General features: G+C 42.4%; 1 protein-coding gene and 1 long non-coding RNA gene across 4 annotated transcripts; one reads left to right on the top strand and one right to left on the bottom strand.

Annotated features, from left to right (window-relative positions):
• On the top strand, nucleotides 1-8,263 carry ENSA (endosulfine alpha). Of its 2 annotated transcripts, none has more exons than XR_008916797.1 (4): nucleotides 1-132; nucleotides 3,560-3,685; nucleotides 4,564-4,912; nucleotides 7,525-8,263. XR_008916797.1 is itself a non-coding variant. In XM_001365687.5 (4 exons), exons 1-4 carry the CDS (start codon nucleotides 76-78, stop codon nucleotides 7,538-7,540), a joined length of 366 nt encoding a protein of 121 aa, XP_001365724.4. In that variant the 5' UTR covers nucleotides 1-75; the 3' UTR covers nucleotides 7,541-8,263. The 2 variants fall into 2 exon arrangements, 1 of the variants encoding a protein (XP_001365724.4); XM_001365687.5 differs by having other exon boundaries at nucleotides 4,564-4,730.
• LOC130457526 (uncharacterized) lies at nucleotides 6,658-23,766 on the bottom strand. Of its 2 annotated transcripts, XR_008916799.1 has the most exons (4): nucleotides 21,929-23,766; nucleotides 20,724-21,842; nucleotides 17,605-17,660; nucleotides 6,658-6,817 (listed from the first exon to the last, which is right to left on the bottom strand). It is a non-coding gene; the product is annotated as an uncharacterized LOC130457526 (long non-coding RNA). The 2 variants fall into 2 exon arrangements; XR_008916798.1 differs by having other exon boundaries at nucleotides 20,724-23,763.
• Between the last annotated feature and the right edge of the window lie 332 nt (nucleotides 23,767-24,098).

Raw genomic sequence — 24,098 nt, 5'->3', positions numbered from 1 at the left:
CCCCGCTTCCCCTCCCCCTTCCCTATTCCTATCGCCGCCCCGCGCGCCCCATACTCCCGTCGCCCCGGTCCTGCCATGTCCCAGAAACAGGAGGCTGAAAACCCCTCGGAGGAGACCGGAGAGGAGAAGCAGGTGAAATGGAGGGGGGGGGGGGGGGCGAGAAGGGGCGACCGTGGGGCGAAAGTTGGCCTTCCCCCGGCGCCTATTGGCGGGTAAGGTCCCGAGCTCTGCTTGGGTTGGCCACTTCCCTCGGAGTTTACGGTGAGCTCCACCACCGCCGGTCCTTTGAGCTCCGGTTAGCTAGGCAGCCTGTCGGTCAGGATTCTGTGTCGGCCTCATTGGTCTGCCGGCCTGTAGCTCAAGTGGGCAAGCCGTGATGTGATTGGGCAGACTTGGGCACTGGGCGGGGGCTGAAAGACTGAGTGAATGAAGTGGGCTAGAGGTCTGGTATATTACGGGGGTGGCGTGGTGCTGGGAAGCTGTTCCGCGTGTGGGGGTCTCGGAACCCCAGGTTCCTTGGCTCCTCACCTTCTTCCGCCCAGTATCCGGCGAACGCTTGGTAAACAGTCGGCGGGGTTGATGGGGGCGGCGATCATCGTCACTTCTATTTAAGGTGGAGGCTTTCACAAGTCGGAGATTCGTGTTTGTGGAGGACTGAGACAATCTGTTCTCCACCTCCACCAAGACGGACGGAGCAGGATGGAGGGGGGCTGAAATAGGGCCTAAGGCGAGATGTGAGAGAGGCAGAAGATTCCCTCCCACCGCCACTAACACCGCGGTGGGGTGCGGGCTGGGCAGCTAGGTTGGAATCCCTCCAGCCAAATAGGTCATCACCAACATAGCAGGGAAACATTTCCCAGATTGATTCAATCAGCCACTGTTGATCAAGTTTCCTGTTATGACCTAGGCTGTAAGACCCCGAAGACAGGTATGACACAGGCCTTACTTCAGGAGTTCACAGTCTCATGGGGGCGGCACAGAGACATGCCCTTCGACATGCCCTCTGATAAGACAATGAGAATTGCAAAGGCAAGAAACAGAAGTTATCATTCGGGAGGGAAGGCTTCAGGCTTCACTAAGGAAATGGCACCTGAATTTGGCCTTGAAGGAAAGAAAAGACTTCAAAGGATCTTGCCTTTCTTACCACCCCACCTCCTCCCCTAGGAAACACAGACCAGGACCATCTAGTACTGAAGGAGATATCACCTCAATATCACACAGCTAGACACATTCAGTCTTTCACATAGTCTCCAAAATTTTCATCTTTTGTTAGAATTTTCCTAGTTTAGTGAAGCCTTATGAGTAATTTCTAACCAGACATTTTTGTGCTAAGACTCCTGACACTTTCTAGCTAGGTGATCTTGGGCAAATTACTTAACCACAACTGCCTAGCCTTACCACTCTTCTGTCTTGGAACCAAAATCAATTCTAAGACAGAAGGTAAGGATTTTATTTTTAAATTTTAAAGAATCTCATGACAGAACATGCAACTTGCCAGCTGCCATTATTCAATTAGCAGCTACTTGTGGGGCACTGGGCTCTCAGTTGCCAAGCCTTGACAGTTTTACTTCAGAATTTCTCTAGTTTTGGCTATTTCTCTCAATTCATCTGGACCACCACCTACTTTATGATTTCACCTCTCACCTGAACTAATACAATAGTCTCTTTGCTCCCAGCCACATCTCTCTCATCTTCCCTAAAGTTGCCAGTATAATCTTTTAAGGCACAAATCTTACCACATCCTTGTCAAAAACCTACAGCAACTTCCTCTTTCTTTTAAGATGAAATATAAATTCAGTCTAGTGTTTATGGGACTCCATAGTCTGGTTCCAGTTGTCATTTTATATTCTTTCCCCTCACAATTCAGTTAAATTAAGAGTACTAGTTGTTCCTCTCAACTCATTATATCTCCCTGTATGCATTTGTATAACCTGCCTGGATTTGTTAAATTCTGCTTCTCCAATTCTCTTTTTCAAGGCTGAGCTCAGGTGCCTCTAGATATTTCTGCTCTTTTCCTTCCTCCCCCAATAAAATATAAACTCTTAAAGAAAAGGATATTGCTCCTTTTTATCTTTGTATACTAGCACAGTGACTTTATTATATTTAACAGAATCAACATAGTATATATAAATTATTATATATTATTAGTATATTATATAGTATATATAAACCAAGACATTTCAGAAGGCATTCCTAGGGCCATTAGGTAGGACCCCTTGTAGAAGAGGACCTTTAATGGAGCCTTGAAAGAAGCTGGGGGTTCTAAGAGATAGAGATGAGGAGATAAAGCTGCCAGATATGAGTGACCACTGCATAACAATAAATGGGCCAGTTTGCATGTAAGGTAAGAGCTGGAAGGAAGGAGGAATGATGCGGAAGTTGATTTGAAAAGATAGGTTAGCAATAGGTAGACAAAATGCCAAACAAGAGTTTGCATTTTATCCTGCAGACATTAGGAAGCCACAGAAGCTTCATGAGTGGGGAGTATCATGTCTAGACCTGTGCTTTGGGAACATAAATTTGGCAGTTATGAGGAGGATTGATTGGCAACAGGAGAGAAACAGAAACAGGGAGACTAATTAGGGTGCTATGGCAATAGTGAAGGTGAGAAATGATGAACGCATGAATTAGGATGGTGTTGAGTAGGTATAGAGCAGAAGCTTAGTAGCATTCTCATTGACCCTTTCCCTGAGAAAAAGTACATGTACTCTCGAAACAAGACACTTGGACGTTAGGCAACTTGTTCAGGGTTACATGGGCATTAAGGCAAAAGAGCTAGTAGGAAGGTTAGTCAACCAACAAGTATTTATTTGTTGAATGCTTATTATACGCCAGGCCTTGTGTTAAGAGCTGGGGATACAAAGAAAGACAAAAAAAAAATTGTCTCTGCCCTCAAGGAGCTTATCGTCTAACTGGGATATAAGTTAAAAGGAGTGACTACAAACAAGCTAATGAGTTCAGTTTTCAACATCTATTCATAGATGAGGCAGAAAGAGGTTAGGTGCTGTGCCCCAGTCAAATAGAGAGTTAAGAAATGAATTGAATTTTGAGATGGCTGTGGGATGGCCATGTGGAGAAACTTTTATTGTCCTAGCACTATTAAGACATATGACAATAAAAGAGAACTCTCTAGAATCTGCCATTATATTTATTTTTCTCATTCTTTGATAGCTTAGGTAGCCCTTTTCATTTTGGGCCATCCAAAGTTTGTCCTTAACTTTTCAGCTTCCATGCTGAGAATGAGCCAGCTATGTGGTCCCTTCTTTTATATAGTATGACAATTACTCCACAGTTAAAAGTGTTGTTTGGGTAGTGCCCTCCTACCTAGGCCTTGTAGACCATTGGATTGACCAACAGGTATGGTGTTAAACAGTGCTTCTTATCCTCTGAAGGATAAGAATTGCCTTGGCCCTCATCAATCTGAGCAGAGCATGGATCTTTGAGAAGCATTGTGGAGCTTTTTTAATGGGAGTAGGGGATGGGAGCCAATTTTGGACATTAACTGTAGCTGCTGCTTGGTCTTTAGTTTGACAAAATGGTTCTTATTTCTTTTCCCCAGGACACACAGGAGAAGGAAGGTATTCTCCCCGAGAGAGCTGAGGAGGCAAAGCTAAAGGCCAAATACCCAAGCCTAGGACAAAAACCTGGGGGCTCTGACTTCCTCATGAAGAGACTCCAGAAGGGGGTATGAGGCACAGCCTATTCTCTATTTCTGTTATATATACTTGTCATATAAGTCGCTATAAGCTGTGAGGGCAATTTAGGTGGAGGAGGAAGAGATCTGTAGAAATCTGCTATCCTTTTTTCTGGAACCAGCAACATTATCAACTGTTGTTAGTGAGATCTTACACCTGTATAATCAGGGTTGGCCTCCCTAGGTGTGTCAAAAGTTTGAAAGAAGGAAGATAGGATATTGTTAACTTTATTATGATAATAGTTCACATCAACCCTGGCGGGAGCAGGGTAAAAATAAAAAGGAGAGGTCTAAGGAGGCTTAATTTAGGTAGGTAGAGGATGGGGGAAGAGAATAGAATCCTGACTTCCCCTAAAAATGGTTTCTTATGTCCATTGTGTTGTTCTGGATATTTACCCACTTTACAGTTGAAGAATAATGGCTCTACTGTATACATATTAATAGTGATTTGTTAAATCTTGGGGTGTCTCACTGAAGGGAAGGCCAAATCATCCCTATCATAGAAATCTCCCTTCATGTAGTGAACAAAAAGACTACTTCAAGCCCTTAGAGGTAGCTCCAGTCTTTGCTTTCTTTTGAGTGCTATGCTCAGAGGAAATAGGAAGTATGGCTCCTGACCTCTGGGAATTCATACCGTAAAGTAGAAAAGTAGATATGATTATAGGAAAAAGATTTAGATAAAGAATCATAAACAATCTGAACAAAACAAGCAGGTGATGAGAAGACATGGAGTGATCAGACTTGGGGTACTAATTTGGTAAATGTGAATTTTGGACAGGGTTTAGAAGGAAGGTCAGTGTTTCCATTTTGAGCTAGCACAAAAGTCCTAGCCCCTGCTTTTACCTAAAATTTCCCCTCTTGTCTTCTAGCAAAAGTACTTTGACTCAGGAGACTACAACATGGCCAAAGCCAAGATGAAGAACAAACAGCTGCCAAGTGCAGGACCAGACAAGAACTCTGTGACAGGAGACCACATCCCCACACCGCAGGACCTGCCCCAGAGAAAGTCTTCCCTCGTCACCAGCAAGCTTGCGGGGTAACCTGTGCCCCTCCCCTTCCCCTCCTCCACCATCGGACTTCTCTGTATTATAGGCTGGGCTGGGCTGAGCAATTAGTCATTCAGATCTTCACAATAATCTAACCAAAAGGGAGCAAGCAAATCAAGAGATGACTTTGGACCTGGTGTTGGTAGCTGGAGGCTGCTCAGGAAGGGGGCAGGTGGGTCAAAGAGAGGCTTTTATCTCAGTTCATGACCTTTTGTTAACAAGGAAGATTTTCAGGGTATCACCTGCAGCCTTGAAGATCCTCCTTAGTAAGAGATATTGACATTAGATGATGGTATAACTTATTAGCTTTTATAAGTTGGGTGGAGAAAGTATCCCCCCTTCCCCTGAGAAGGGGGGCTTATCCTGGATTTGTTCTGACTTAAACCTGTGGAGGTGGGAAAGAAGGAGTCAGAGATCCTTTGGTGATAAGTACAGCATCCTTGGTGGACATGATCTGTAGTCAAGGGTTGGAGGCCAGGTGGATGGACACCAAAATGGGGAGCACACCTTTGGGCTGGTGACCATTCTTTTCCTGAGGCAGGTTAGAATAATCCTTGAGAAAGGAAGGAAACTCTGTTACTTGTACAAAACTTTAAAAGATTGCCTGTCCATTCCTCCTTCAGATTTTACTTTTTAAGGCAGGCCTTTGCTCTGTCTTCATATGGCATTGTGCTGAATGTGGTTTGGAGAACCTGCTTTCCCTCCTAATGCATTGCTTGAGTTCTGTTACTATTTTGGTCACTCAGTAGTAGTATGACCTTGAATAAGTTATTTAACCTCTTTAAATTCATTTCCTTTTCCTCTTAATTGCAGGAGTTGGACTAGCTAGTTGCTTCTAGCTCTGAGTTTCTGCTTGAAAAGCTCTTTGCTGTTAATCATGTGACTTTAAAGTATTAGACTCTGCAATTCAGCAGTTGCTTGATGTGGTCTTTTCAGCCAGGGCAGAGCTATAGGTTGATTCCATAAAGTGAGGTTTGGAGGTTGTACTAGGAGGATGCGGTTCCCCAAGTGTCAGGACCAGGGGAAGATGATTGAGAAGCAAAATATGAATGCTAGTCTCTGACTCATCTTTTTTCCTAGCCTACATTAGCTCCAGGCCTAAAAAGTAGCCAAGAGTATAGTCCTTGGCAAATGGGAACCTGCTCATCATAAATACATGACGTCCCATGTTTTGCATGTGATCGAAGTCTCCATCTAAATTGTTAGGGAGCTGGAATAGGAAAGGAATCAAAGGATCTACTCTCCAAAGGGCAAGAAGTGGTAGCAGAGGCCACAAGTATGGAGCAGCAAGTCTTAAAGATAATTAGGCTAGTCAAAGTGGATGGTATAGAGAAGTGCTAGAAATCTGTTTTCTTAGGGGTCAGGACTCCCCACTCCTAAAAGGCAAAGAAGGCTGGCACATCTTTGAGCTCATTCATAAACATGCAAAGGGAAGGGGTTGCAAGTGGTAAGGAAGAACAAGGTATGCCTTGGCCTAAATATAATTGTCTGAGGAGGTTATGCCTTATTGATGTTAACTTATTGGAGAGGGTAAATGTTGTTCTCTACTTACCCTTTTACTATATAAATCCTGATCATCCGTTCACTCACCTTATGAGAATGACTAACTGATCAACTTGCTAATGTGTGTATATAGATACTGTGTGTATATATACTTCCTTCCTGCTTAACCAGTCAGATTTCTTGCTGTCACTTGAGAAGATAGGGTATGGGAGGATCAGAGCCCCAGTCTTCCTGACCCACAACTCCACTGACTCCCACTTGTAAATGTATATAATTATTTTTGTGTTTCTTGCTCCATTTCCTCATGCTCTCTTCCTAGGTCAAAAGCCCTATGTTAAAGGGGAGAATTGCTATGCATCCTGTATAGTTGCCTCACCTGTCCCAACCACTTTGTACATAAATATGTCGCATATATTATTATATATATAAATATATATATAATTTTTGTACGTCCTTTTCATCTCCAATCTTCTTGAGTTCTTCTGTTCATTTCTTTCCGTTCCAAGTTATTCTTTCCATTGCGCAGTGTGAGGCCTCAGGACTGATGATCATAATGAAGTTTGGCTTTTAAGGACTACATAGAAGAGAGAGGGAAATTGATTAGGACAAATTAATTGCCCTCCTCCATGTCCATTTCCCAGAACTATGAAAACAGGGAACCAAATGATTTTCTGAATTGCCTGCCATTTAATTCACAATATGGAGTTCCATAACTTCATTAACGTGGAAAAGTTTTTTTCTTCAAAATAAGCTCAAATATTCTTGATCACAAGTTGGATTTTGGTTGTGTTTTCTCCAAAAGATGTTTTTGTGTAAGGTCTAAACAAAGAAACTGTTAACTTCCATCATCTGCTCAGGTGTCCCCACTCCATCAGTCCTGCTTCCTCAGTCAGCTTGACCATTTTGAATGGGTTTGGTCCTACCTCTGAACCAAGAAATTAACCTCCCAGATTTGAAGCCCCAGATACCATTTGTCCTTTGACTAAAGGATTTTTGTTTCTTTGGGCATCCCAAGTACTACAAGAGGGGCAAGGAGAATGCTACTGTATGGAAAATAATATTGGGAACTTCTCTCTTCCCCACTTCTTTTTCCCTTTGATGCTCTGGGAAAAGTTAAAAAAATTCCCTATATGGATAGGAATAGGGGGAAAGCCAAATGGCTTAATAGTTGTCGTCAAGTTTGGAGCAGAACTATGGGGTGGGAGAGGTATGGGTCTGGGTACTTTTTCAAACCCTGTTACTTGACAGTGTTTTTATTTTTTCTTCTGTGTTCGTCCGCAGTGGCCAAGTTGAATGATGCTTCCCGGGGCTCCCGACAGATCCTGAGACGCTGCCCCCCTGGGTCCTGTGCTGGCTCCTGCCCCTCCTTGCCTTAGTGGCTAGGGGGTCAGGAGGTGGCCTGGGTGCGGGCCGGAGAGGCAGAAGCCCCTGCCCGACGGTGTCCCAGCGCATGGAGCCCCTCGGGTTGAGCACCAAGACCTTGAATCTTTTTTGTGTTTTATTTTTCCAAACATCTTCTGGGGAAAATCTCTATGAAATCCTGGCGTGGGGTTGAGAGGGTGGGGTTGGGTGGGGGGACATGGGGTAATATGAATTGGGGCTTGGAGCAAAAAAAAAAATTGCTGACTACCCTCTTTCTGTAGCCCTTGGTTGGTGATGGCCGGGTATGGGGGTTGCTATAGGGAAAATGGACTGAAGATGGATCAGTCCAGTTCTGCAGAAAAAATGCCTTGTGTGCTGGGATTGGTGCTGGGTGATCTAGAGTCAGGTAAATGGACTGTCCATCTAGATCTGACCACTGTAAATACAGCTCCCTTTTGTCTGTCTGTAAAGCAGGCTGGGAATCATAACTCTAATATATCTAAATGTCTGAGGATTGCTGATCCTTTGAAGTAGAATTACCATGGGAATTGGGGCTGTGAGTTGGGGGGGAGGCAGAAATTTGGGGAGCCCTAAAGAGCCTAGGGAACTTTTTCAGTATTTGAAATAAAAAAAACACCCACAAAAAAAACCCCCAGAAGTCCTCTGAAGCTGCTGGTGTGTTTTATTGAGGGGGGCGGAAAGTAAACTTATGGAAACCATCAAAGAGAAAACTGATCTAGAATCTTGGACGGACATGGAACAGGGATAATTATATGAGGTATGGGTGGGTTCCTAGCTTCTGTCACTGGGAGGTGGGGTAGGGAAAGAAATAGGGACATAGCCACATAGGCTAGGGCCTCTGCCTAACCTGCAGATGATTGGTTCTCTTTGGTTTCTAGGGCAGCTATGGGAGGGCCAAATCAATCATTCTGTGATTGAGTAGTGGCTTACACAATCATGGACTCAGGGTTCCAAGTATTTTCATAGCCCCATTTCAAAGTTCTGACAGGCTTAACATAGGAAAAACCCACCCACCTCCTTTCTTCTTGAGTTTTTGTAATCCCTACTCCAGCCCTCATTAGAGCTGAAGCCTTTCTTGTGACCCTCAGAGTGCTAGAGAATATTCTCCCAAAGAAGTCCCAAGGCCAACCCCTCAGGCTGCCACTTGAGAACCCAGAAGCTATCTGATGGTGTCAAAGTCCTGTCCCATCCCATCCCCACCCCCACTTAATCTGAGCTAGCACATTCTGTTGGTATGTTGGAGTAGGTGACTATTGTCCTCTCTAAAGCCTGATTAAAGCACCTAGGAGGAGTATGTTTGAGAGAAGTGAAATGAGGGTTTCAAGGGCCAGATGCATTCCTATAAAATAATGTTTCTCTTGCATGGGAGAAGATGGAACTGCTAGTCAGAAAGAATGTTCTTTGGAGTTGGCTAGATCTTCACCCAGTTGGTTTCCAAATGAATTCTATTCTAGGAACCTGGCCTTTGCAGCTGTAGAGAAAATCAATGCCCAGACATCTCCCATCTGGTTCAGTATAGTTGATTCCTACTGGATATGTGCTATGGACTCTGGGTAATAATAAGATGAGTAATTTACAGTCTCTGCCTTTAAGGATCTTACAGAATCAATGGTGGGGAGTGAGTGGGAGTAAAAGTAAGATACTCAGTCACATAATGCAGAATGTGATTAAGTTCAATAAGATAGGATCTAAGGGCCACAAAATCATCCATCTAGAGGAGAGGGTATATTTTGTTGTGGATAGAGGAAGTTTTCATAAAGTGGCCTTTGAGAGGCCTTCAAAAAAACAGTATTCACCTGTGGGCCCCTTCTGCCCACTCATAGGCAAGCACTAAGAAAGCCACAGTTTAGGGAAGATGGTCCCTGCCTTCATCGAGCTTCAAATCTAGTCAAGGTTATGACATACATAATGATATTACAAGTTAACTACATTGAAGAAGTATAAAAGATGTGTGGCGGGGAAGATCAATGGGTCTTAGTGAAAAAGATGGCATTAGTGATGGACTTGATAGGATGAAACAGCCTAGAAGACAAAGTACGGGACATGTTTAACATCAGAGAAGCCCAGTTTAGAGTGGGTAGAGGAGAGCCAGCTAAAAACAGACGGTAAGTGCCAAATTGATGCCAAAGAAAAGGAGTTTTAAATTTCTAAGCAGTGAAGGGCCACTAAAGATATTTTGAATAGAGTGCTGACTAGATTAGGGCATAAAGTCTGGTAGTAATGGGATGTATGGTTTGGTGGAAATAAGTAGGAAGACAAGATAGGTAGCAACTACATTGATTCAGATGGGTAGTAATGAGTACTGTTAACAGAATGATCACAGTAGGAATAGAGGTGAATGTGAGAACTTGCAGAAGAATGTAGTGGGTTAGATGGGAGAAGATGCAAAGATAGCATCCTGGTTTGCAATTCAGAAAATGAATGATTCAAAGCCAAGATATGGAGCAGGTTTTTGGGGGGGGGAATTGTTTTTCTGTGTTGAGCTATAGGTGTTGGTGGGATATAGAAGAGATAGCCTGTAGTATATATGTGTGTGTGCATGTGCTAGCATCTGAGGCCACATTTAAATTTAAGTGCTTGATGGTGCAGCTATGACGCTTAGAAAAGAAATAAGGGCTAGAGATTTAAATTTGTCATCTGCATGGCGATGACAGTTGATAAAATAAGACTGCCAAGGAGAAAAATGGGAAGGGCTACCGATGGAGTCTTACTTTAAAATATGCAGATTAATGGAATCCTAAAATTTTCCCAAGTTAGAACTATATTGCAATGTGAAGGGGAGTTAAGGGAAGTTCATTACAGTTTCCCAAGCCTCTGTTCCAATCTGAATTTAGAGTGGGGAAGAGAACCAAGAAATTATGTCTTTGAAAATCAAGGGAGAGTAAAGTGGGAAAGAGAGGAAGTGATCAGTTGAAGATTAGTGCCAAAAAAGGCAATTAAGTTATTGGTAACCATCAGAGTGCAACTGTAGAGTTCCTAGAAGCCAGAGTGCAGAAAGTTATATAGAGTGGGCTATTAGGGAACTGGAAGTGTTGAAGGATGTACAGTGGTTTTTTTTGGGTAGGGGGAAGATGAGCAACACAATTCTTAAGAGGCAAGGTAGGGAGTACAGTAGTAGACAAGAGTGCTGGACTCTGGTGATGGCATCCATCTCCAAGGGTTGCTGTAAGATTCAAATGAGATTTGTTAGGCATTTTGAAACCTTAAGTACTATAACTGATGCTTTCTATTCTTCATAACAACTCCATAAGTAAGACAATAACATTAATACCTCCTGTCTGACAGACTTGGTCAGCAGAGCTGTGGAGGTGAGAAATAAGGTGTATTTGAAAAATGTAGTAGATTGGCTCTCAGGAGTAAGAAGTGAAGAATAGTAGATATTAGACATGGAAAGATCTTTTGAGGGTGCACTTAAGAACATTTAATGTCAGGCTGAGAAGCTATTGTGCTATCTACTCTAGAAAAAGTTAAGTAAATATAGGAAATTTTATATTAGGTAATATGAGGGACCTATAAAAGAAACTCAATCCATGACTCTGAGCCCAGTAACTAGATAGGAAGGGACAATCAATACACATAAGAACCTAATGATATATCAAAGCAGTATCAACATGCAAATGAATGGAATCCTAAACTTTTCCTGAATTGAAAATTGAAAATACATTGCAGTGTGAAGGAATCAAGGGAAGTTCATTACTATTATCCAAGACTCAGTTCCAGTCTGAATTAATGCCATAATTACTTTTAAGTTCTGTCAGATGTGGCTACTAATGGTATATTTCAAACTATCTAAGGAGTTATGTCAGTAAAGGTGAATGTAGGTAGCAGAGAAATTCCTTCTAAACTTCAGGGCAATATTCATTCAGGAAATCCTAAGTACAATGTACAAAGAACATATGTTAGATAATGAAAAAGCAAAAAGAAAAAACTCTGATCCCAAGAAACTTATACACTAGCAAGGAACTTAAGACACAAATGACCATAATAAAACATGGGTCCCAAAGAGGGATATAAATTGCTATGCAACATTCAAAGATTTCCAGCTGGGGTGAAACAAGGAAGATTGCATGGAAAGGGTAGTATTTGAATAAAATCCTAAAGGATGGGCAGGTAGTAACGTATACAGCAGGCAGAAATGTAAATGCTTACGTCACTGAATTAGGCCTGGGAAACTGAACAAGTGCACAGATTTGAGAATCACAAGTGTGTTTGCTAAACCATGAAAAACCCATTTTTATTGGAGTATAACTAAAAAGAAATGTCTGCAAAGCTCAGTTAGAGGCAATAAGGAGGACCTCTAATGCATGGATAAAGAGTTTAGGCTTCATTTGGCATGCAGAAAAGGAGCCAACAAAGATTTTGAGCAATGGAATGACTTGATTTGTGGATAAAATATATAACAAACATTTGGAAGTGTGAGGGAAAGAAGATTGGGAAATTGAAGTTTGAATTATTTCAATCTCCATTAAGTAGATGAGAATGTGGGGAGGGGATATAAGGTGGTTAGAGGCTTCAAGAGACAGAAAAAAGGTTCTGAAGTGACAGTGTCAGGGTTGAAGAAAGACTAAAGAAACTGGGTAACAACAGACGGGAGGACTCAGCTAGGATGAGATACCATGAATTTACTTTTTTGTTGCAGACCTGTGATTTTGTTAGTCTAGGGATCCCCTAGAATGGAAGCTTTTCTTCACTCACAGCAGTTGGCAACTGTAGGTGACAGTTGTAGAGAACTGTCTGAGGCTGTTGAAAGTGATTTATCCATTGTCACAGAACTAGTAGTCCTCATAAGCAAGACACATCCTAGGTCTTCCCAAATGAAAGGTCACCCCTTTATCTGCTATACCAACCTGTCTCTAGTCTATGAATATTTAATGGATGAAATTTACTTAGTTTTGACTCCTAGCAACAGTCAGTATTTTGGAATCTAGAGCCAAAAAAAGCCAAAAAACTGTAACTGGGCGGGTGGTACACAGATTTAAAGACTAGATCTAGAATGATAGTCAAGATAGGAAGGAATTCTTTATCCTGCCTGGGTCAAACAATCCAGTTTGGGATGGGTAGAAGGAGGGAAGGAAACAACCTTGGAGAGGGAAAGATGGATTTGATTTTTTTTCTCTTGAAAAAATTATCTACTATCTGCTATGAAAGACACTGTGCCCAAGATTACAGAGAAACATTCTCTATCCTCAAAAGAGCATACATCCTACTGGAGACCAAACTATGGTGAGAGAGAATAGAGAGTTGATTTAGGAAAAAATAAAGAAATGAGAGAGTTACATGGAGATTAATATGTGAGAAGACATGAATTTCTTTTTTAAAGGCTTCATTTTTTTTACATCACCATAATTCCCTCCAGTATCTCCTCTTTAGACAGTTATCCTATATAACAATATTTTTAAGACAAAGAAGGTGAATGGGGAGGAAGGAGAAAGTCCCCATAATATACTGAAACTGAAAATAATGTGCTACATACATCACTTGTACATTGAAGGATGGAATGGATAATATTGTGAGGGCTGTGATGTTCTTGGGGAAAACCTTATAGAGTTTTGGGGGGAAAGAGTTTGTTTAAGAAGGGAATAACTTCATAACATGGGATAGAGAGGAAGCATGGTAAGAGTGTAGGCATCAACTCTAACACCAGCTGTATGATCATAAGCAAATCACTTCTCCAGTTTACTTCACCTATAAATGGAAGGAAGATCTGTGACTTCTTGGGAACTGCTGATAGAAGAGAGTCTCCCTTCATGGGAGGTGACTTAGTAGATAAATTCCAAGTATTTAGTATGGATTCTGAGAGGCTGCAGCTTGGCTAGAATCTTACAGTATGTGTTTAAATCAGGACTTGAATCTAGGTCTTTCCATTTCCAGTTAACAGTATTCTTACTACTAATGTTGCCTTTCTTCATCTGTAAGTAGAGAAAATACCTGTAGTACTTACCTCACAGAGTTGTTGGGATTATCAAATGAGATAGTTTGTAAATCTTAAAAATACATTAAAATCAAAGAATTTGCCTGATGCACATACTCTGTGACCCTGGGTAAGTCACTTAACCTCCTAGGACCCTAAGAGATTTTCTTAAAGACTTTAAGTTACAGATGAGTATCTAGAGCAGCTACAAAGGAAGTTTATACATTGGAAGTTACCAGCGCTGAAAGATCCAAGAGAAAAAAAAAAGGAGAATATACCTATATTACTATAGAAGAAGTAAGACTAAGATGATAGAATTTTGTTGAGGGAAGAATAGAGTTTATCCAGTTCCAAAGTTCAAATCTGAATAATTGAAAAATGGAATTTTGACTTCAGGGTTTTCTCACACACGCATAGTTCCTAGGTGATTGTGATTGAAAGGGCTTTGTCAGTTCATTCACACACACACAGACAAGTGAATTCACACCAAAATGTTCTAATCTCTAATTTTCTGGGAGTAATTTCTTTTGTTTTTTGTCAGTTTTAAGATAAAGGGGAATAAGGGAAAAATTTTTGCTCCTTAATATAATTCTGTTAAGAAGCTTCAGAGGATTGGCTAAAGATTGGAGAATAATCCTCACAGAATGATGAGCCTCCACTTTGGAGTCTGTGATAGTACAAGAACACTTAGAGCTCAAAACAAAGTATGACCTTTGCAGAAATAAATCTGTCTTCTTCTGAACCAGATTATATTTAGAGTTAAAAGGACTATTAGGTAAACTATCAATACCCTTTTCTTTTCTTTTTTGAGTCAAATGCTGTAAAAACAAGTCTAGTGATAAGTCCTTCAGTAACTCATATCTGGGTATGACACTGTATTGAATTTTGCTCTAATTTGTATGCCATATTATGAGGAGAAATTAGCTATTACTCAAAATGTTGTTAATGAATAAAAGTTATATTTTTATAGAAAAGGCAGGAGTGAGTGGATTGTATGCTTTTCTCAGTTATCCATAATTAAGGAATCATTCACCAAGGGTTTATTAAAAGCTTAACATATACCAGATAATGCCAGGCATTGGGAACATAAGAGACAAAACATGAAACAGTTGCTGCCCTGAGGAGCTTTCATTCTATCAAAGAAAATAATGGGGGACAGCTGCCTAGCTCAGGATTGAGAGTCAGGCCCAGAGATGGGAGATCCTAGGTTCAAATTTGGCCTCAGACACTAGTTTGTGACTCAGGGCAAGTCACCTATCCCCATTGCTTAGCCCTTACCACTCTTCTGCCTTTCTAAGACAGACGGTAAGGGTTAAAAAAAGTTTTTTTAAAGAAAGAAAATAATGTCTACCCATAGATGAATATACAAACAATATGAGGTATTTTGGGTAGGAGAAGCACTAGAAGCCAGGGGAAATCAGAGGAGAGATTTTACCTAGCTGTGGTGCTTGAGCTGAGTTTTGGAGGATGCTACTGATTTTAAAAGGTGGAGATGAGAAGACAGCTCATTCTGGGATGGGGGAACAGTCTGTGCAAAGACATAGTAAAGATGAAAGATGGAATACCACACTTGAGGACCAGCAAGAAAATCAAGTTTGCCCAAACTTAGAATCCAGCCAAAAGGGAGAGTAATGCAGAGCAGAGTAATGTCAAGCTTGAGGCCCTCAAAACTCCAGAGAGAAGCCTAAACCATCTGAAAAGGTCATGGGGAAAATGATTAACAAAATAAAGAAAAATACAGTAAAACACAGACGATGCTAATTTGCGATTTTCTAAATCACTATGCAGCCTCCTGGGATCTGTTTCTATTTGACACCACTGATGTTAAGTAAGCTTGCAAAGGTGGGTTGGAGCCAGGTGGTGAAGGGCTTGAAATGCCAAATGGAAAGTTGGAGTTGATCTAAAGGCAAGAGGGAACCACTGAAGCTAAGCAGGAGAATGGCATGGTCACTTTGGCAGCTATGCTGAGGGTACATTGGAGGGGGAAAGATTTGAAGCAGATGTAGCAATTAGGCTTTTATGTGATCTAGGTCTAGGTGAGAATTGATGAGAGTCTGACCTAAGACAGTGACTGTGAGTGGAAGGAAGGAAACAAATGAATGGGGAGGGGGTTGTCAATTAGATTTGGTAACTGAATGGCTATATAGGTACGGAAGCACAGAGAGTTGAGAATAATGTCAAAATTGCAAACTTCTGTGAATGGAAGGATGCTGGTGACCACAGTGGAAACAGGAAAATAAGGAGTAAGAGTAGGGTTTAGGGAAAAGATGAGTTCTGTTTTGCACATATTGAGTTTAAGGCCTGTGAGACAAGCAGTTTGAAAAATCTGATAATCAGTTGCACAACTAGAGGTCAGGTCAGAGATTAGGACTTATTTATAGAGCATCTTCCCCATCCTTAATAAAACCTTTACTAGCTTCTACTATGCCCACCAGCTATCATCCTCTGCCTCTTTTTCTCTTAAAACTTCTTTAAAAAGCCATCTGCATTAGGTCTCTTGACTTCTCTCACTCTTCTAAACCTTCTGGTTTCAAATCTCATCATCCAACTGAAACAAGTTGCCAGTAATCAAATCTCTCAACTGCCAAATCTAATTCCCTTTTGTTAATCCTCTCCTTAAAAGTCTTTCGATTTGTTATTTGACACTGTTGATCACCTGCTCTTAATACTGTCTCTTCTCTCGGTTTTTGTGATTGTACTCTCCTAGTTCTCTTCTCTGCCTTAACCATTCCTTCCCAGTCTTTTTTTCTAGGCTTTTATCCATGCCCACTAACCAAGGGTATCCCCAAGGTTCAGTTCTTTTCTCTTTTCTTCCTACACTCTCCCTTTTGTGATCTCATCAATTCTTATGGTTTAGTTATCTCTATCCAAGTGTAGTCTCTTTCTTGAGCTTCAGGCTTGCATCACCAGCTGCCCTTTGGATATTTCAAACTAGATGTCTAGTAGGCATCTCAAACTCAACATGCCCAAAAGGGAACTCATTCTCTTCCTCTCCAAACCCTTCCCTCTTTCAAACTTCCCTGTTACTGTTGAGATTACCACTATTCTCCAGGTTCATCTCAAATCCTCTCAGTCATCCCACATAGCCAACCAGTTTCTAAATCTTATAACTTCTTCCTCTAGAACATCCCCTGCATATAACCCCTTCTCTCCACTCAATTACCATCCTTGTTCAAACCCTCATCACTTACTGATTGCCCAGACTTTTTCAATAACGTAACCTAATTACCCTCTGTCTGAAGTCTGTCTCTACTACAATCCATCTTCCACTTAGCTGCCAATGACTTTCCTAAGGCATAGTTATGATCATGCACTCCCTTCCCCTAAGCAATAAACTCTGGTAGCCCCCTATTTCCTAAATTCCTTTGACATTTAAAACAACCTTTTCCCCCTTCCTACTTCTCTAATCTTCTTACATTCTTCTCTCACTACAATTAAACCACACTGAGCTGCTTGCTATTCCTTCCATACAACACTCCCATTTCTGTATGATGCCTTTGCACTGGCTGTTCTCCTTTCCTGGAATGGCCTCTCTCCTAACTCCTGACTCTTAGAAGCCCTGGCTTCCTTTGAGACAGGTCAAGTGTCACCTTTAAGCCCAGTCAAGATCGTCCCCATAGTTACTAGAGCTGTCCCTTCAGGCTACTTTCTCCTAATTCTATTTATCTGTAAGTTCCTAGAAAATGAAGTTTTTACCTTTTCTCTGTATCCTCAGTGCACACACAGTGCCTAGACTCTAGGCCCTATAGCATCAAATATGCTTACTAAATGCTTGATTTGGGGCAGGTAGGTGGCTCAATGGAAAGAGAACCAGGCCTGGAGACAGGAGGTCCTGCATTCAAATCTGTCCTCAGATGCTTCCTAGCTCAGTAACCTTGGTAAATTACTTAACCCCATTACCTGGCCCTTACCATTTTTGTGCCTTGGAGCTGATAATAAGTATTAATTCTAAGACAGAAAGCAAAAATTTATAATTTTTTTTAGATACTTGATTGACTGAACACATAGGGGAAACAGAAAGAGTAGAAAGAAGAGGACTTAGGATAGAACATTGGGGCAATGCTTACATTTACAGAGCAGGAAATGTATGATCTCGAACAGAAGACTGAGGAACAATCAAGACCTAAAGAAGAACCAAAGAGAGAACAGTGTCATGAAACCCCCAAAGAGAGAAATTATCCAAGAGGAGAGGTTGGGTGACAATGTCATATGAAAAGAGGGAAAGGATGAAAATTGGGAAAAGGTCACTGGATTTTTCTATCCCTTCTCTAACCTATCCTCCATATAACTCCCAAAGTGATTCTCTAAAAGCCATTTACTTTGAATGGAGAGAGCTATTTCAGTGGAATGATCAATTCAGAAACCAAATTTCAAGGGAATCTGAGCCCTAGAACAAGATCCCAACTCCTGACTTTCTTTTTAGGTCCTTCCCCACTCAGTAGCCTGAGATTAGATCAAGCCTCCCAACTTCCATGACCTAAAGGGCCTATTTTGAAGCAGGACCCAGACACCAGATCTAAATAAGACCCAGTTGCCTACTTCTAGGCTTTAGTGGCTTCCAAGGTCTTCTGTGCCAGCCTGCCCTAGAATACAAGATTTCCTTTACCCCCTGACCCTCAGGGCTTCCTCCAGCACAGCTTCTTGGTTCCTAATCCCAACCCTGGATTACTATCATGTATCACGGAACAGAACTGGAGAAAATCACAAAATCATGATGACTAGACCCACTAGAAATTTGTTATTTGCTCTCAATTGGGCCCTAACTTTGGCAAGGCAATTATCTTATTCTCTAATTGACTGGCTATTCTACTCTTCATAGCATTTGCTTTAAACCTTCTTCTCTTCTCATGGCACCCCATATTCCTACTCTTTCTTCTGAGGATATTGTCTTCACCAAAATTAAGGCCAATCACCAAAATCTTCCTCTTTATCCCTCCTTATCTTATAGCACTCAGACATCTTCCACCACTCTGGTCTTAGATGAAGAAGTAGTCCTCTTTTCAAAGGTCAATTAAAAAAAAACAACCCTTCCCTTCTGTCTTAGAATCAATACTAGGTATGGTTCCAAGGCAAAATAGCAGTAAAGGCTAAACAATTGGGGTTAAGTGACTTGCCAAGGGTCACAGAGCTAGGGCTTACCTGGGTCACATTTGAACCCAGGACAGCCTATGTTCAGGCCTGGTTCTCTATCCACAGAGCCACCTAGCTTCCCTTTAAGGGTAATTCTTTTCATGTACCTGTGATCCCATCTCTGCTCATCTTTTTCAGCAGATTGCTCCCAGTATTGTCCTTTATTCTCTTTTAATTTATCCTTAGTCTCTATCTACTGGCTCCTTCCCTGCAGCCTACCAACATTCCCATGTCTCCCTTATTCTTAAAAAAAAAACAAAACTCCAATGAATAATGAATAATATTTGGAAATGACCAAATAAAAAAAAAAACCTCCTTTGATCCTACCATATTCATTAGCTATTATCCTTTATATCTTTTTTTCCAGAGGAAAATTCCTTTTAAAAAAAGCTGTCTCCAATAGGGACCTCCACTTCCTCTTCTCTCACCTTTTTTAAAAAAACTCTTACCTTCTGTCTTAGAATCAATACTGTATATTGATTCTAAGGCAGAAGAGCAGTAAGGGCTAGGCCATGGGGGTTAAATGACTTGCCCAGGGTCACCCAGCTAGGAAGTATCTGAGGCCAGATTTGAACCTAAGACCTCCTGTCTCTAGGCCTTGCTCTCCATCCACTGAGCACCCAGCTGTCCCCTCTTTCACTTTTTTCTGAGCCCTCTATAATCTAGGTTCTGATTTCATTCAACGGAAACTTTCCCAAAATGACCAATGGTCTCAATTGCTAAATCAAATGGCCTTTTCTCCGTTTTCATCCTTGATCTCTGTGGATCTGTCATTTGGCATTGTTAGTCATCCTCTCTTGCTCATCGGTCCTTCGAACATTGCTCTCTCCTAGGTCTCCTCCTACCTGACTCCTTAATCTCCCAGCTCTGTCATTATCCATGTCACACCCACTAAAGGTGGGTGTTCCCCAAGACTCCTTTACTCTCTCCCTTGGTACATCTAATCAGTCATCCTATTGATCATTTCTATGCCAGATCTGATTGCCAGGGCTGTGTAATCAGCCCTTATCTCTTTTCCTATCACCTACTGCTCTGGACAGTTTCAATGGATGACTCATAGCATCTCAACTCAAGGTCTTCCTCACTCCCCTTCCCCCCCCAATCCTCTCCCTCCTGTACTTCGCTATCACTTTTTTTCCAACCTTTACCTTCTTAGAATCAATTCTAAGTATAGGTTCCAAGGCAGGAGAGAAGTAAGGGTTCAATGACTCGGCCAGGGTCACACCGCTGGGAAGTGTCTAGATCACATCTGAACCCAAGAGCTCCTGCCTCCAGGCCTGGCTTTCTCTCTGAACTATCTAGCCCTCTCTATGCCTTTCCAGGGCATCACTACCATCCTCCCACTCAGCCAGCCTTGCAACCTTGGTGTCACCCTAAACGCCTTTCTCGACATCATTGTTTTCCAAAGCTGCTTATTTCCACCATTCCAGGGTGTCTTGTCCGTATTCCCCTTCTCCCCATCACACGAGCATCACCCTAGTTTAGGACCTCATCCCCCTCCCCCTAGACTATTGCACTAATTCCTCTCTGCCCCAGGCCTATCTCTACTCCGGTCCAGCCCCTACCTGCTTCCCCAAGTGATTTTCTTAAAGAGATTTGCCCGAGGGGTAGCTCAGTGGGCTGAGCTCCAGGCCTAGATACCGGAGGTCCTGGGTCTAAACTGGCCTCAGACACCCCCCAGCTGTGTGACCCTGGCCAAGTCACTTACTCCTCCTGGCCTAGCCCTTCTCTTGTTCTGCCTCACAGTGTCGATTCTAAGACGGAAGGCGAGGGTTAAAGGTAATACAGTAGAAACCCTCTTTTGCCCCGGGCAAGTCTCAACGCTGTTGACTTCAGTAACCCCGTCTTTAAGATAGCTGGAGAAGGAAACGGCAAACCCCTCCAGTATCTTCGCCAAGAAAACTCCAAGAGCTCGGGAAGAGCACGCTATGACTCAGCCAGTCTGAACACGAGAGCCCGTCCCCACTCAGCACGCCGCCGCGGCTCCTTTAAAACCCTTCCCGGCGTGGCCTAGGACCGAAGGGACTGCCGAGCGCAAGGACTAGAAATCACTTACTAAGGACCGAGAGGAGCCAGAGCCGCCGGCGAGCCACTCACGAGCACCATCTGGCGGCCGCTCACCCAAAGTCCAACTACAGTGACTAGAGGACTATTCACCGGGCGCCCGGAAACCGGAATAGTGCTGGAAAAGGTCACGCTCCCAACGGCGTCCTTCTATTGAAGTGAGACCTCCGAGGGAGATAGTTGGGGGCACGAGAGCCCTCCTCAACCCCACCCCGCTTCCCCAAAGGAGACCCCGTATTGGAGTGATCCCCAAATCCAGAAGAAACAGAGACCTCTAACCGACGGAAGGATCCCTGCTGGCCGTGTTTTGACTGGCTTTAGAATTGAATGCTATTGACATTGTATTGCCTTTTTATTTCTTTTGTTCAATATTTCCCAATGCCTTTTAATCTGGTTCAGGCTGCACTTGGGAGTGCGGAGGCCACCTGTAGCCCTCTGGCAGTCGGACACCTTTTGTCTCTCTGTGCCCCAATTCAGTCCTCACCCAGCTTCCGGGATGTACCGTCTCGGAGTCACTTCCTCTTCCCCTGACCCCGGAGTACCAGGAAATCTCCCATCCCCCACCTTTTTACAAGAAGCTGGTTTCATAGAGACCTGAGGATTTAGCAAGCATTTAATCCTTGTTGTGAGGATACCAAGTAAATATTTAGGCTAGAAGTCTGGAGTGGAAACTGGTCTGAAGATCCGGAGGAGAAAGATCTACTCTGACTGGCATCATTCTGTACATCTGGCGCCTCCTCTGGTGATTGGATCTATCCTCTCTGTCCCCCCCCCCTCCCCGCCCCCGCCAGAGAGGTAGGCGCGACCACCCTGGATCCACTGCTGCTATCTTAAGGTGGCTGCGGCAGCCTCGCAGCCTGGGACCCAACCCATCGCTCTGTCCTGGAGCCTCCTTAGGGTTGTGCATGCTTTTGTAGTTGGGACCTATGCCTCTCCTTCATTTCTTCCCCATTCTCCCAGGCCCCGAACGTGGCAGCTAAGGCAAAAATGGAAGCTGAATCTTCACCGGCTCTCTTCCTTCGAACCACTAGGAACTCATCTGATTTGGGTGAAAATTTGGATAACGAAATGGAAATATTGTTGCATGGCCCAACCCTTATGTATGACTCCTCTGTAATAAGGAACAAGAAATAAATTGTCAGGTCTACCTTCCCACTCCTTGCTGAGTCAGGGACAGGAAAGGAAGATGCCACGCACCAGTGTCATCTCCTGATAACCTCCTGACCATCCCCAACAACCCGACGACTGTCCTCAGCCCATTTTCCATGGCCTCTATATAAGGCTGCTAGCTTATCACAAACAGCAAACAAATGGTTGCTATGGACACCTTCCTTTTTGTTTTTTAACATGACAAAATTAGACTCTCTTTAGGCTGGCTGGCACAGGTGAAGCTGCCACCCTCCGTCTCTCAGCTAGCTATGCTATAGCAACACCACGTCTATCATCTCTTTTCCCTGCCTTCTTTAGATGTACTCCTTGGCCCTCTATTGACAGCATCCTTTGGGATCCCAAACTCTTGCTCTTACACCTACACTGTCCTCAATTAATTTCCAAACTCCCACTCTTATCTGGCTCTCTACCTCCCACCTCCTACCTAGGCTGCTCCATCCAGTCTCATTCCCGTTTCGGAGCCCCTAAGGAATCAGATTCTGGAGTGAAGGCTCAGAAAACCTCAGTTGTTTGAGTTCTGGGAAAGGCTTTTTCGGTGGTGCCCTTTGTCCTATGAAGAAATGAGAGGAGCAGAGTGGTTGGAAAGTTTTAGCCTCTGAGGCAGCAGAATCAGATGAGGATAAGAGAAGGGGAAGGAGCTCCATTCATGGGAGGAAGGTGGGAAATGAAGTCCAAACAGGACTGTGCACAGTGGTCCTAGAATCACCCTCCTTGGACAAGAGGAGATGGGGAAAGAGCCGTGCCACTTTGAACCTGTGCTCCAGCAACACAAGCTTTCTCTGCCTTCTCCAAAATAGAGACCCGAAGCTAAAGTGTAAACAGGAGTACTGGGCTGGAATTCTGAGCAGTCTTAGGTTTTACTTCTGAAGAGTTTTTTGTTTGGAGGGTTTGTTTTGTTTTGGCAGAGCATGAACTTTTACTCCTTTCATTCTTTTTTTCAAATCAAGTATTTATTTCCTGTCCCTACACACTCCTCCCAACAACAACAAAGAAAAATAAAACCTTCAATATACAATGCTGAACAAAAACAAGTTCCCCTAGTGGCCAAGTCCAAAAAGGTGTGCCTCATTCTGCATTTCATTTTAAGTCTATCATCTCTTTGTCAGGGGGCAGGCAGTGTATTTTGTCCTTGTTCCTCTGGACTCAAGGTTTGTCAGTGCATATTTTACCAAAACCCTAAAGCTTTTTCAAATTGCTTTCCTTTATGAAGTTAATATTGCACCAATTTTTCTTCTGACTCTCCTCACTTCACTCTGCATCTATTCATAGAAGTCTTCCTGGTTTTCTTTGAAACTTTCAGTTTCATTACTTCTCATGGTAAAATAACATTTTATTACATTCACATGCCATAATTTTAAAAGTAAATTTTTTTTTCAAGTAACAAAAAGCTATTTTCTCTCACCTATACATGCCATTAGGGAAAAAAAAACCTCATATATAACAAAGATATGTATCATAATTTACTCAGTCATTACTCAATAAATGGGCACCCCTTGAGTTTTCAGTTCTTTGCTACTACAAAAGCTGCTTTGGGTGTTATATGTTTAAGCCCTTTTCCGCTTTCTTTAATTTCTTTGGAGGATAGGCCTGGTCTATCAATGGGTCAAAATGTTTGCACAGTTTAGTAACTTTTGGAGTATGGTTCCAAATTGCTTTCCAGAATGAGTGGACCCAGTTCCTCCAACAGTGTATCAATGTGCCTCTTTTCCTGTAGCCCCTTCAACATTGTAATTTTTCTCTTTTGTCATCTGACAGTCTGATGGATGTGAGATAGTCCCCCATAGTTGCTTTAATTTGAACTTCTCTAATTATTTGTGATTTGGAGCATTTACAAAATAGGGCTATTTATAGCTTTCCCTTGGAAACTGTCCATATCCTTTGAACGTTTATCAACTGATAAATGTCTCTTATTCTTGATTTGGATTGGTTCTTCATAATATCTTGAATGAAATCTTTATATGAAAAACTTTTTGCAAAGGTGTTTCACTACTTACCTAATTTCCTATTTTTAGCTGCATTGGTTTTGCATAGAAACTTCTTAATTTTACCTCTTTTAAATTGTTCATTTTATCTTCTGTGACCACTTAGTCTATCCTTTGTTTGGAGACATGGTCAAGAAGTCTTCCCATATCTACAGATCTTAAAGGTAATTTCTTCCAGTCTCTTCTTATTTGCTAGTCATATTCACTTTTACATC

This window comes from Monodelphis domestica, chromosome 2 (assembly GCF_027887165.1).
Source record: "Monodelphis domestica isolate mMonDom1 chromosome 2, mMonDom1.pri, whole genome shotgun sequence".
Classification (NCBI taxonomy): Eukaryota; Metazoa; Chordata; class Mammalia; order Didelphimorphia; family Didelphidae; genus Monodelphis; species Monodelphis domestica.
The sequence above is the reverse complement of the archived record's forward strand: the minus strand, read 5'-3'. Positions and strand labels throughout refer to the sequence as shown.

Excerpts from the sequence above, each read along its gene's own strand:
- ENSA (XM_001365687.5), top strand. The coding sequence starts at position 76 with ATGTCCCAGAAACAGGAGGCTGAAAACCCCTCGGAGGAGACCGGAGAG. Across the intron at positions 133-3,559 it reads AGACCGGAGAGGAGAAGCAG|GACACACAGGAGAAGGAAGG; the intron begins GTGAAATGGAGG and ends TCTTTTCCCCAG. Across the intron at positions 3,686-4,563 it reads TGAAGAGACTCCAGAAGGGG|CAAAAGTACTTTGACTCAGG; the intron begins GTATGAGGCACA and ends CTTGTCTTCTAG.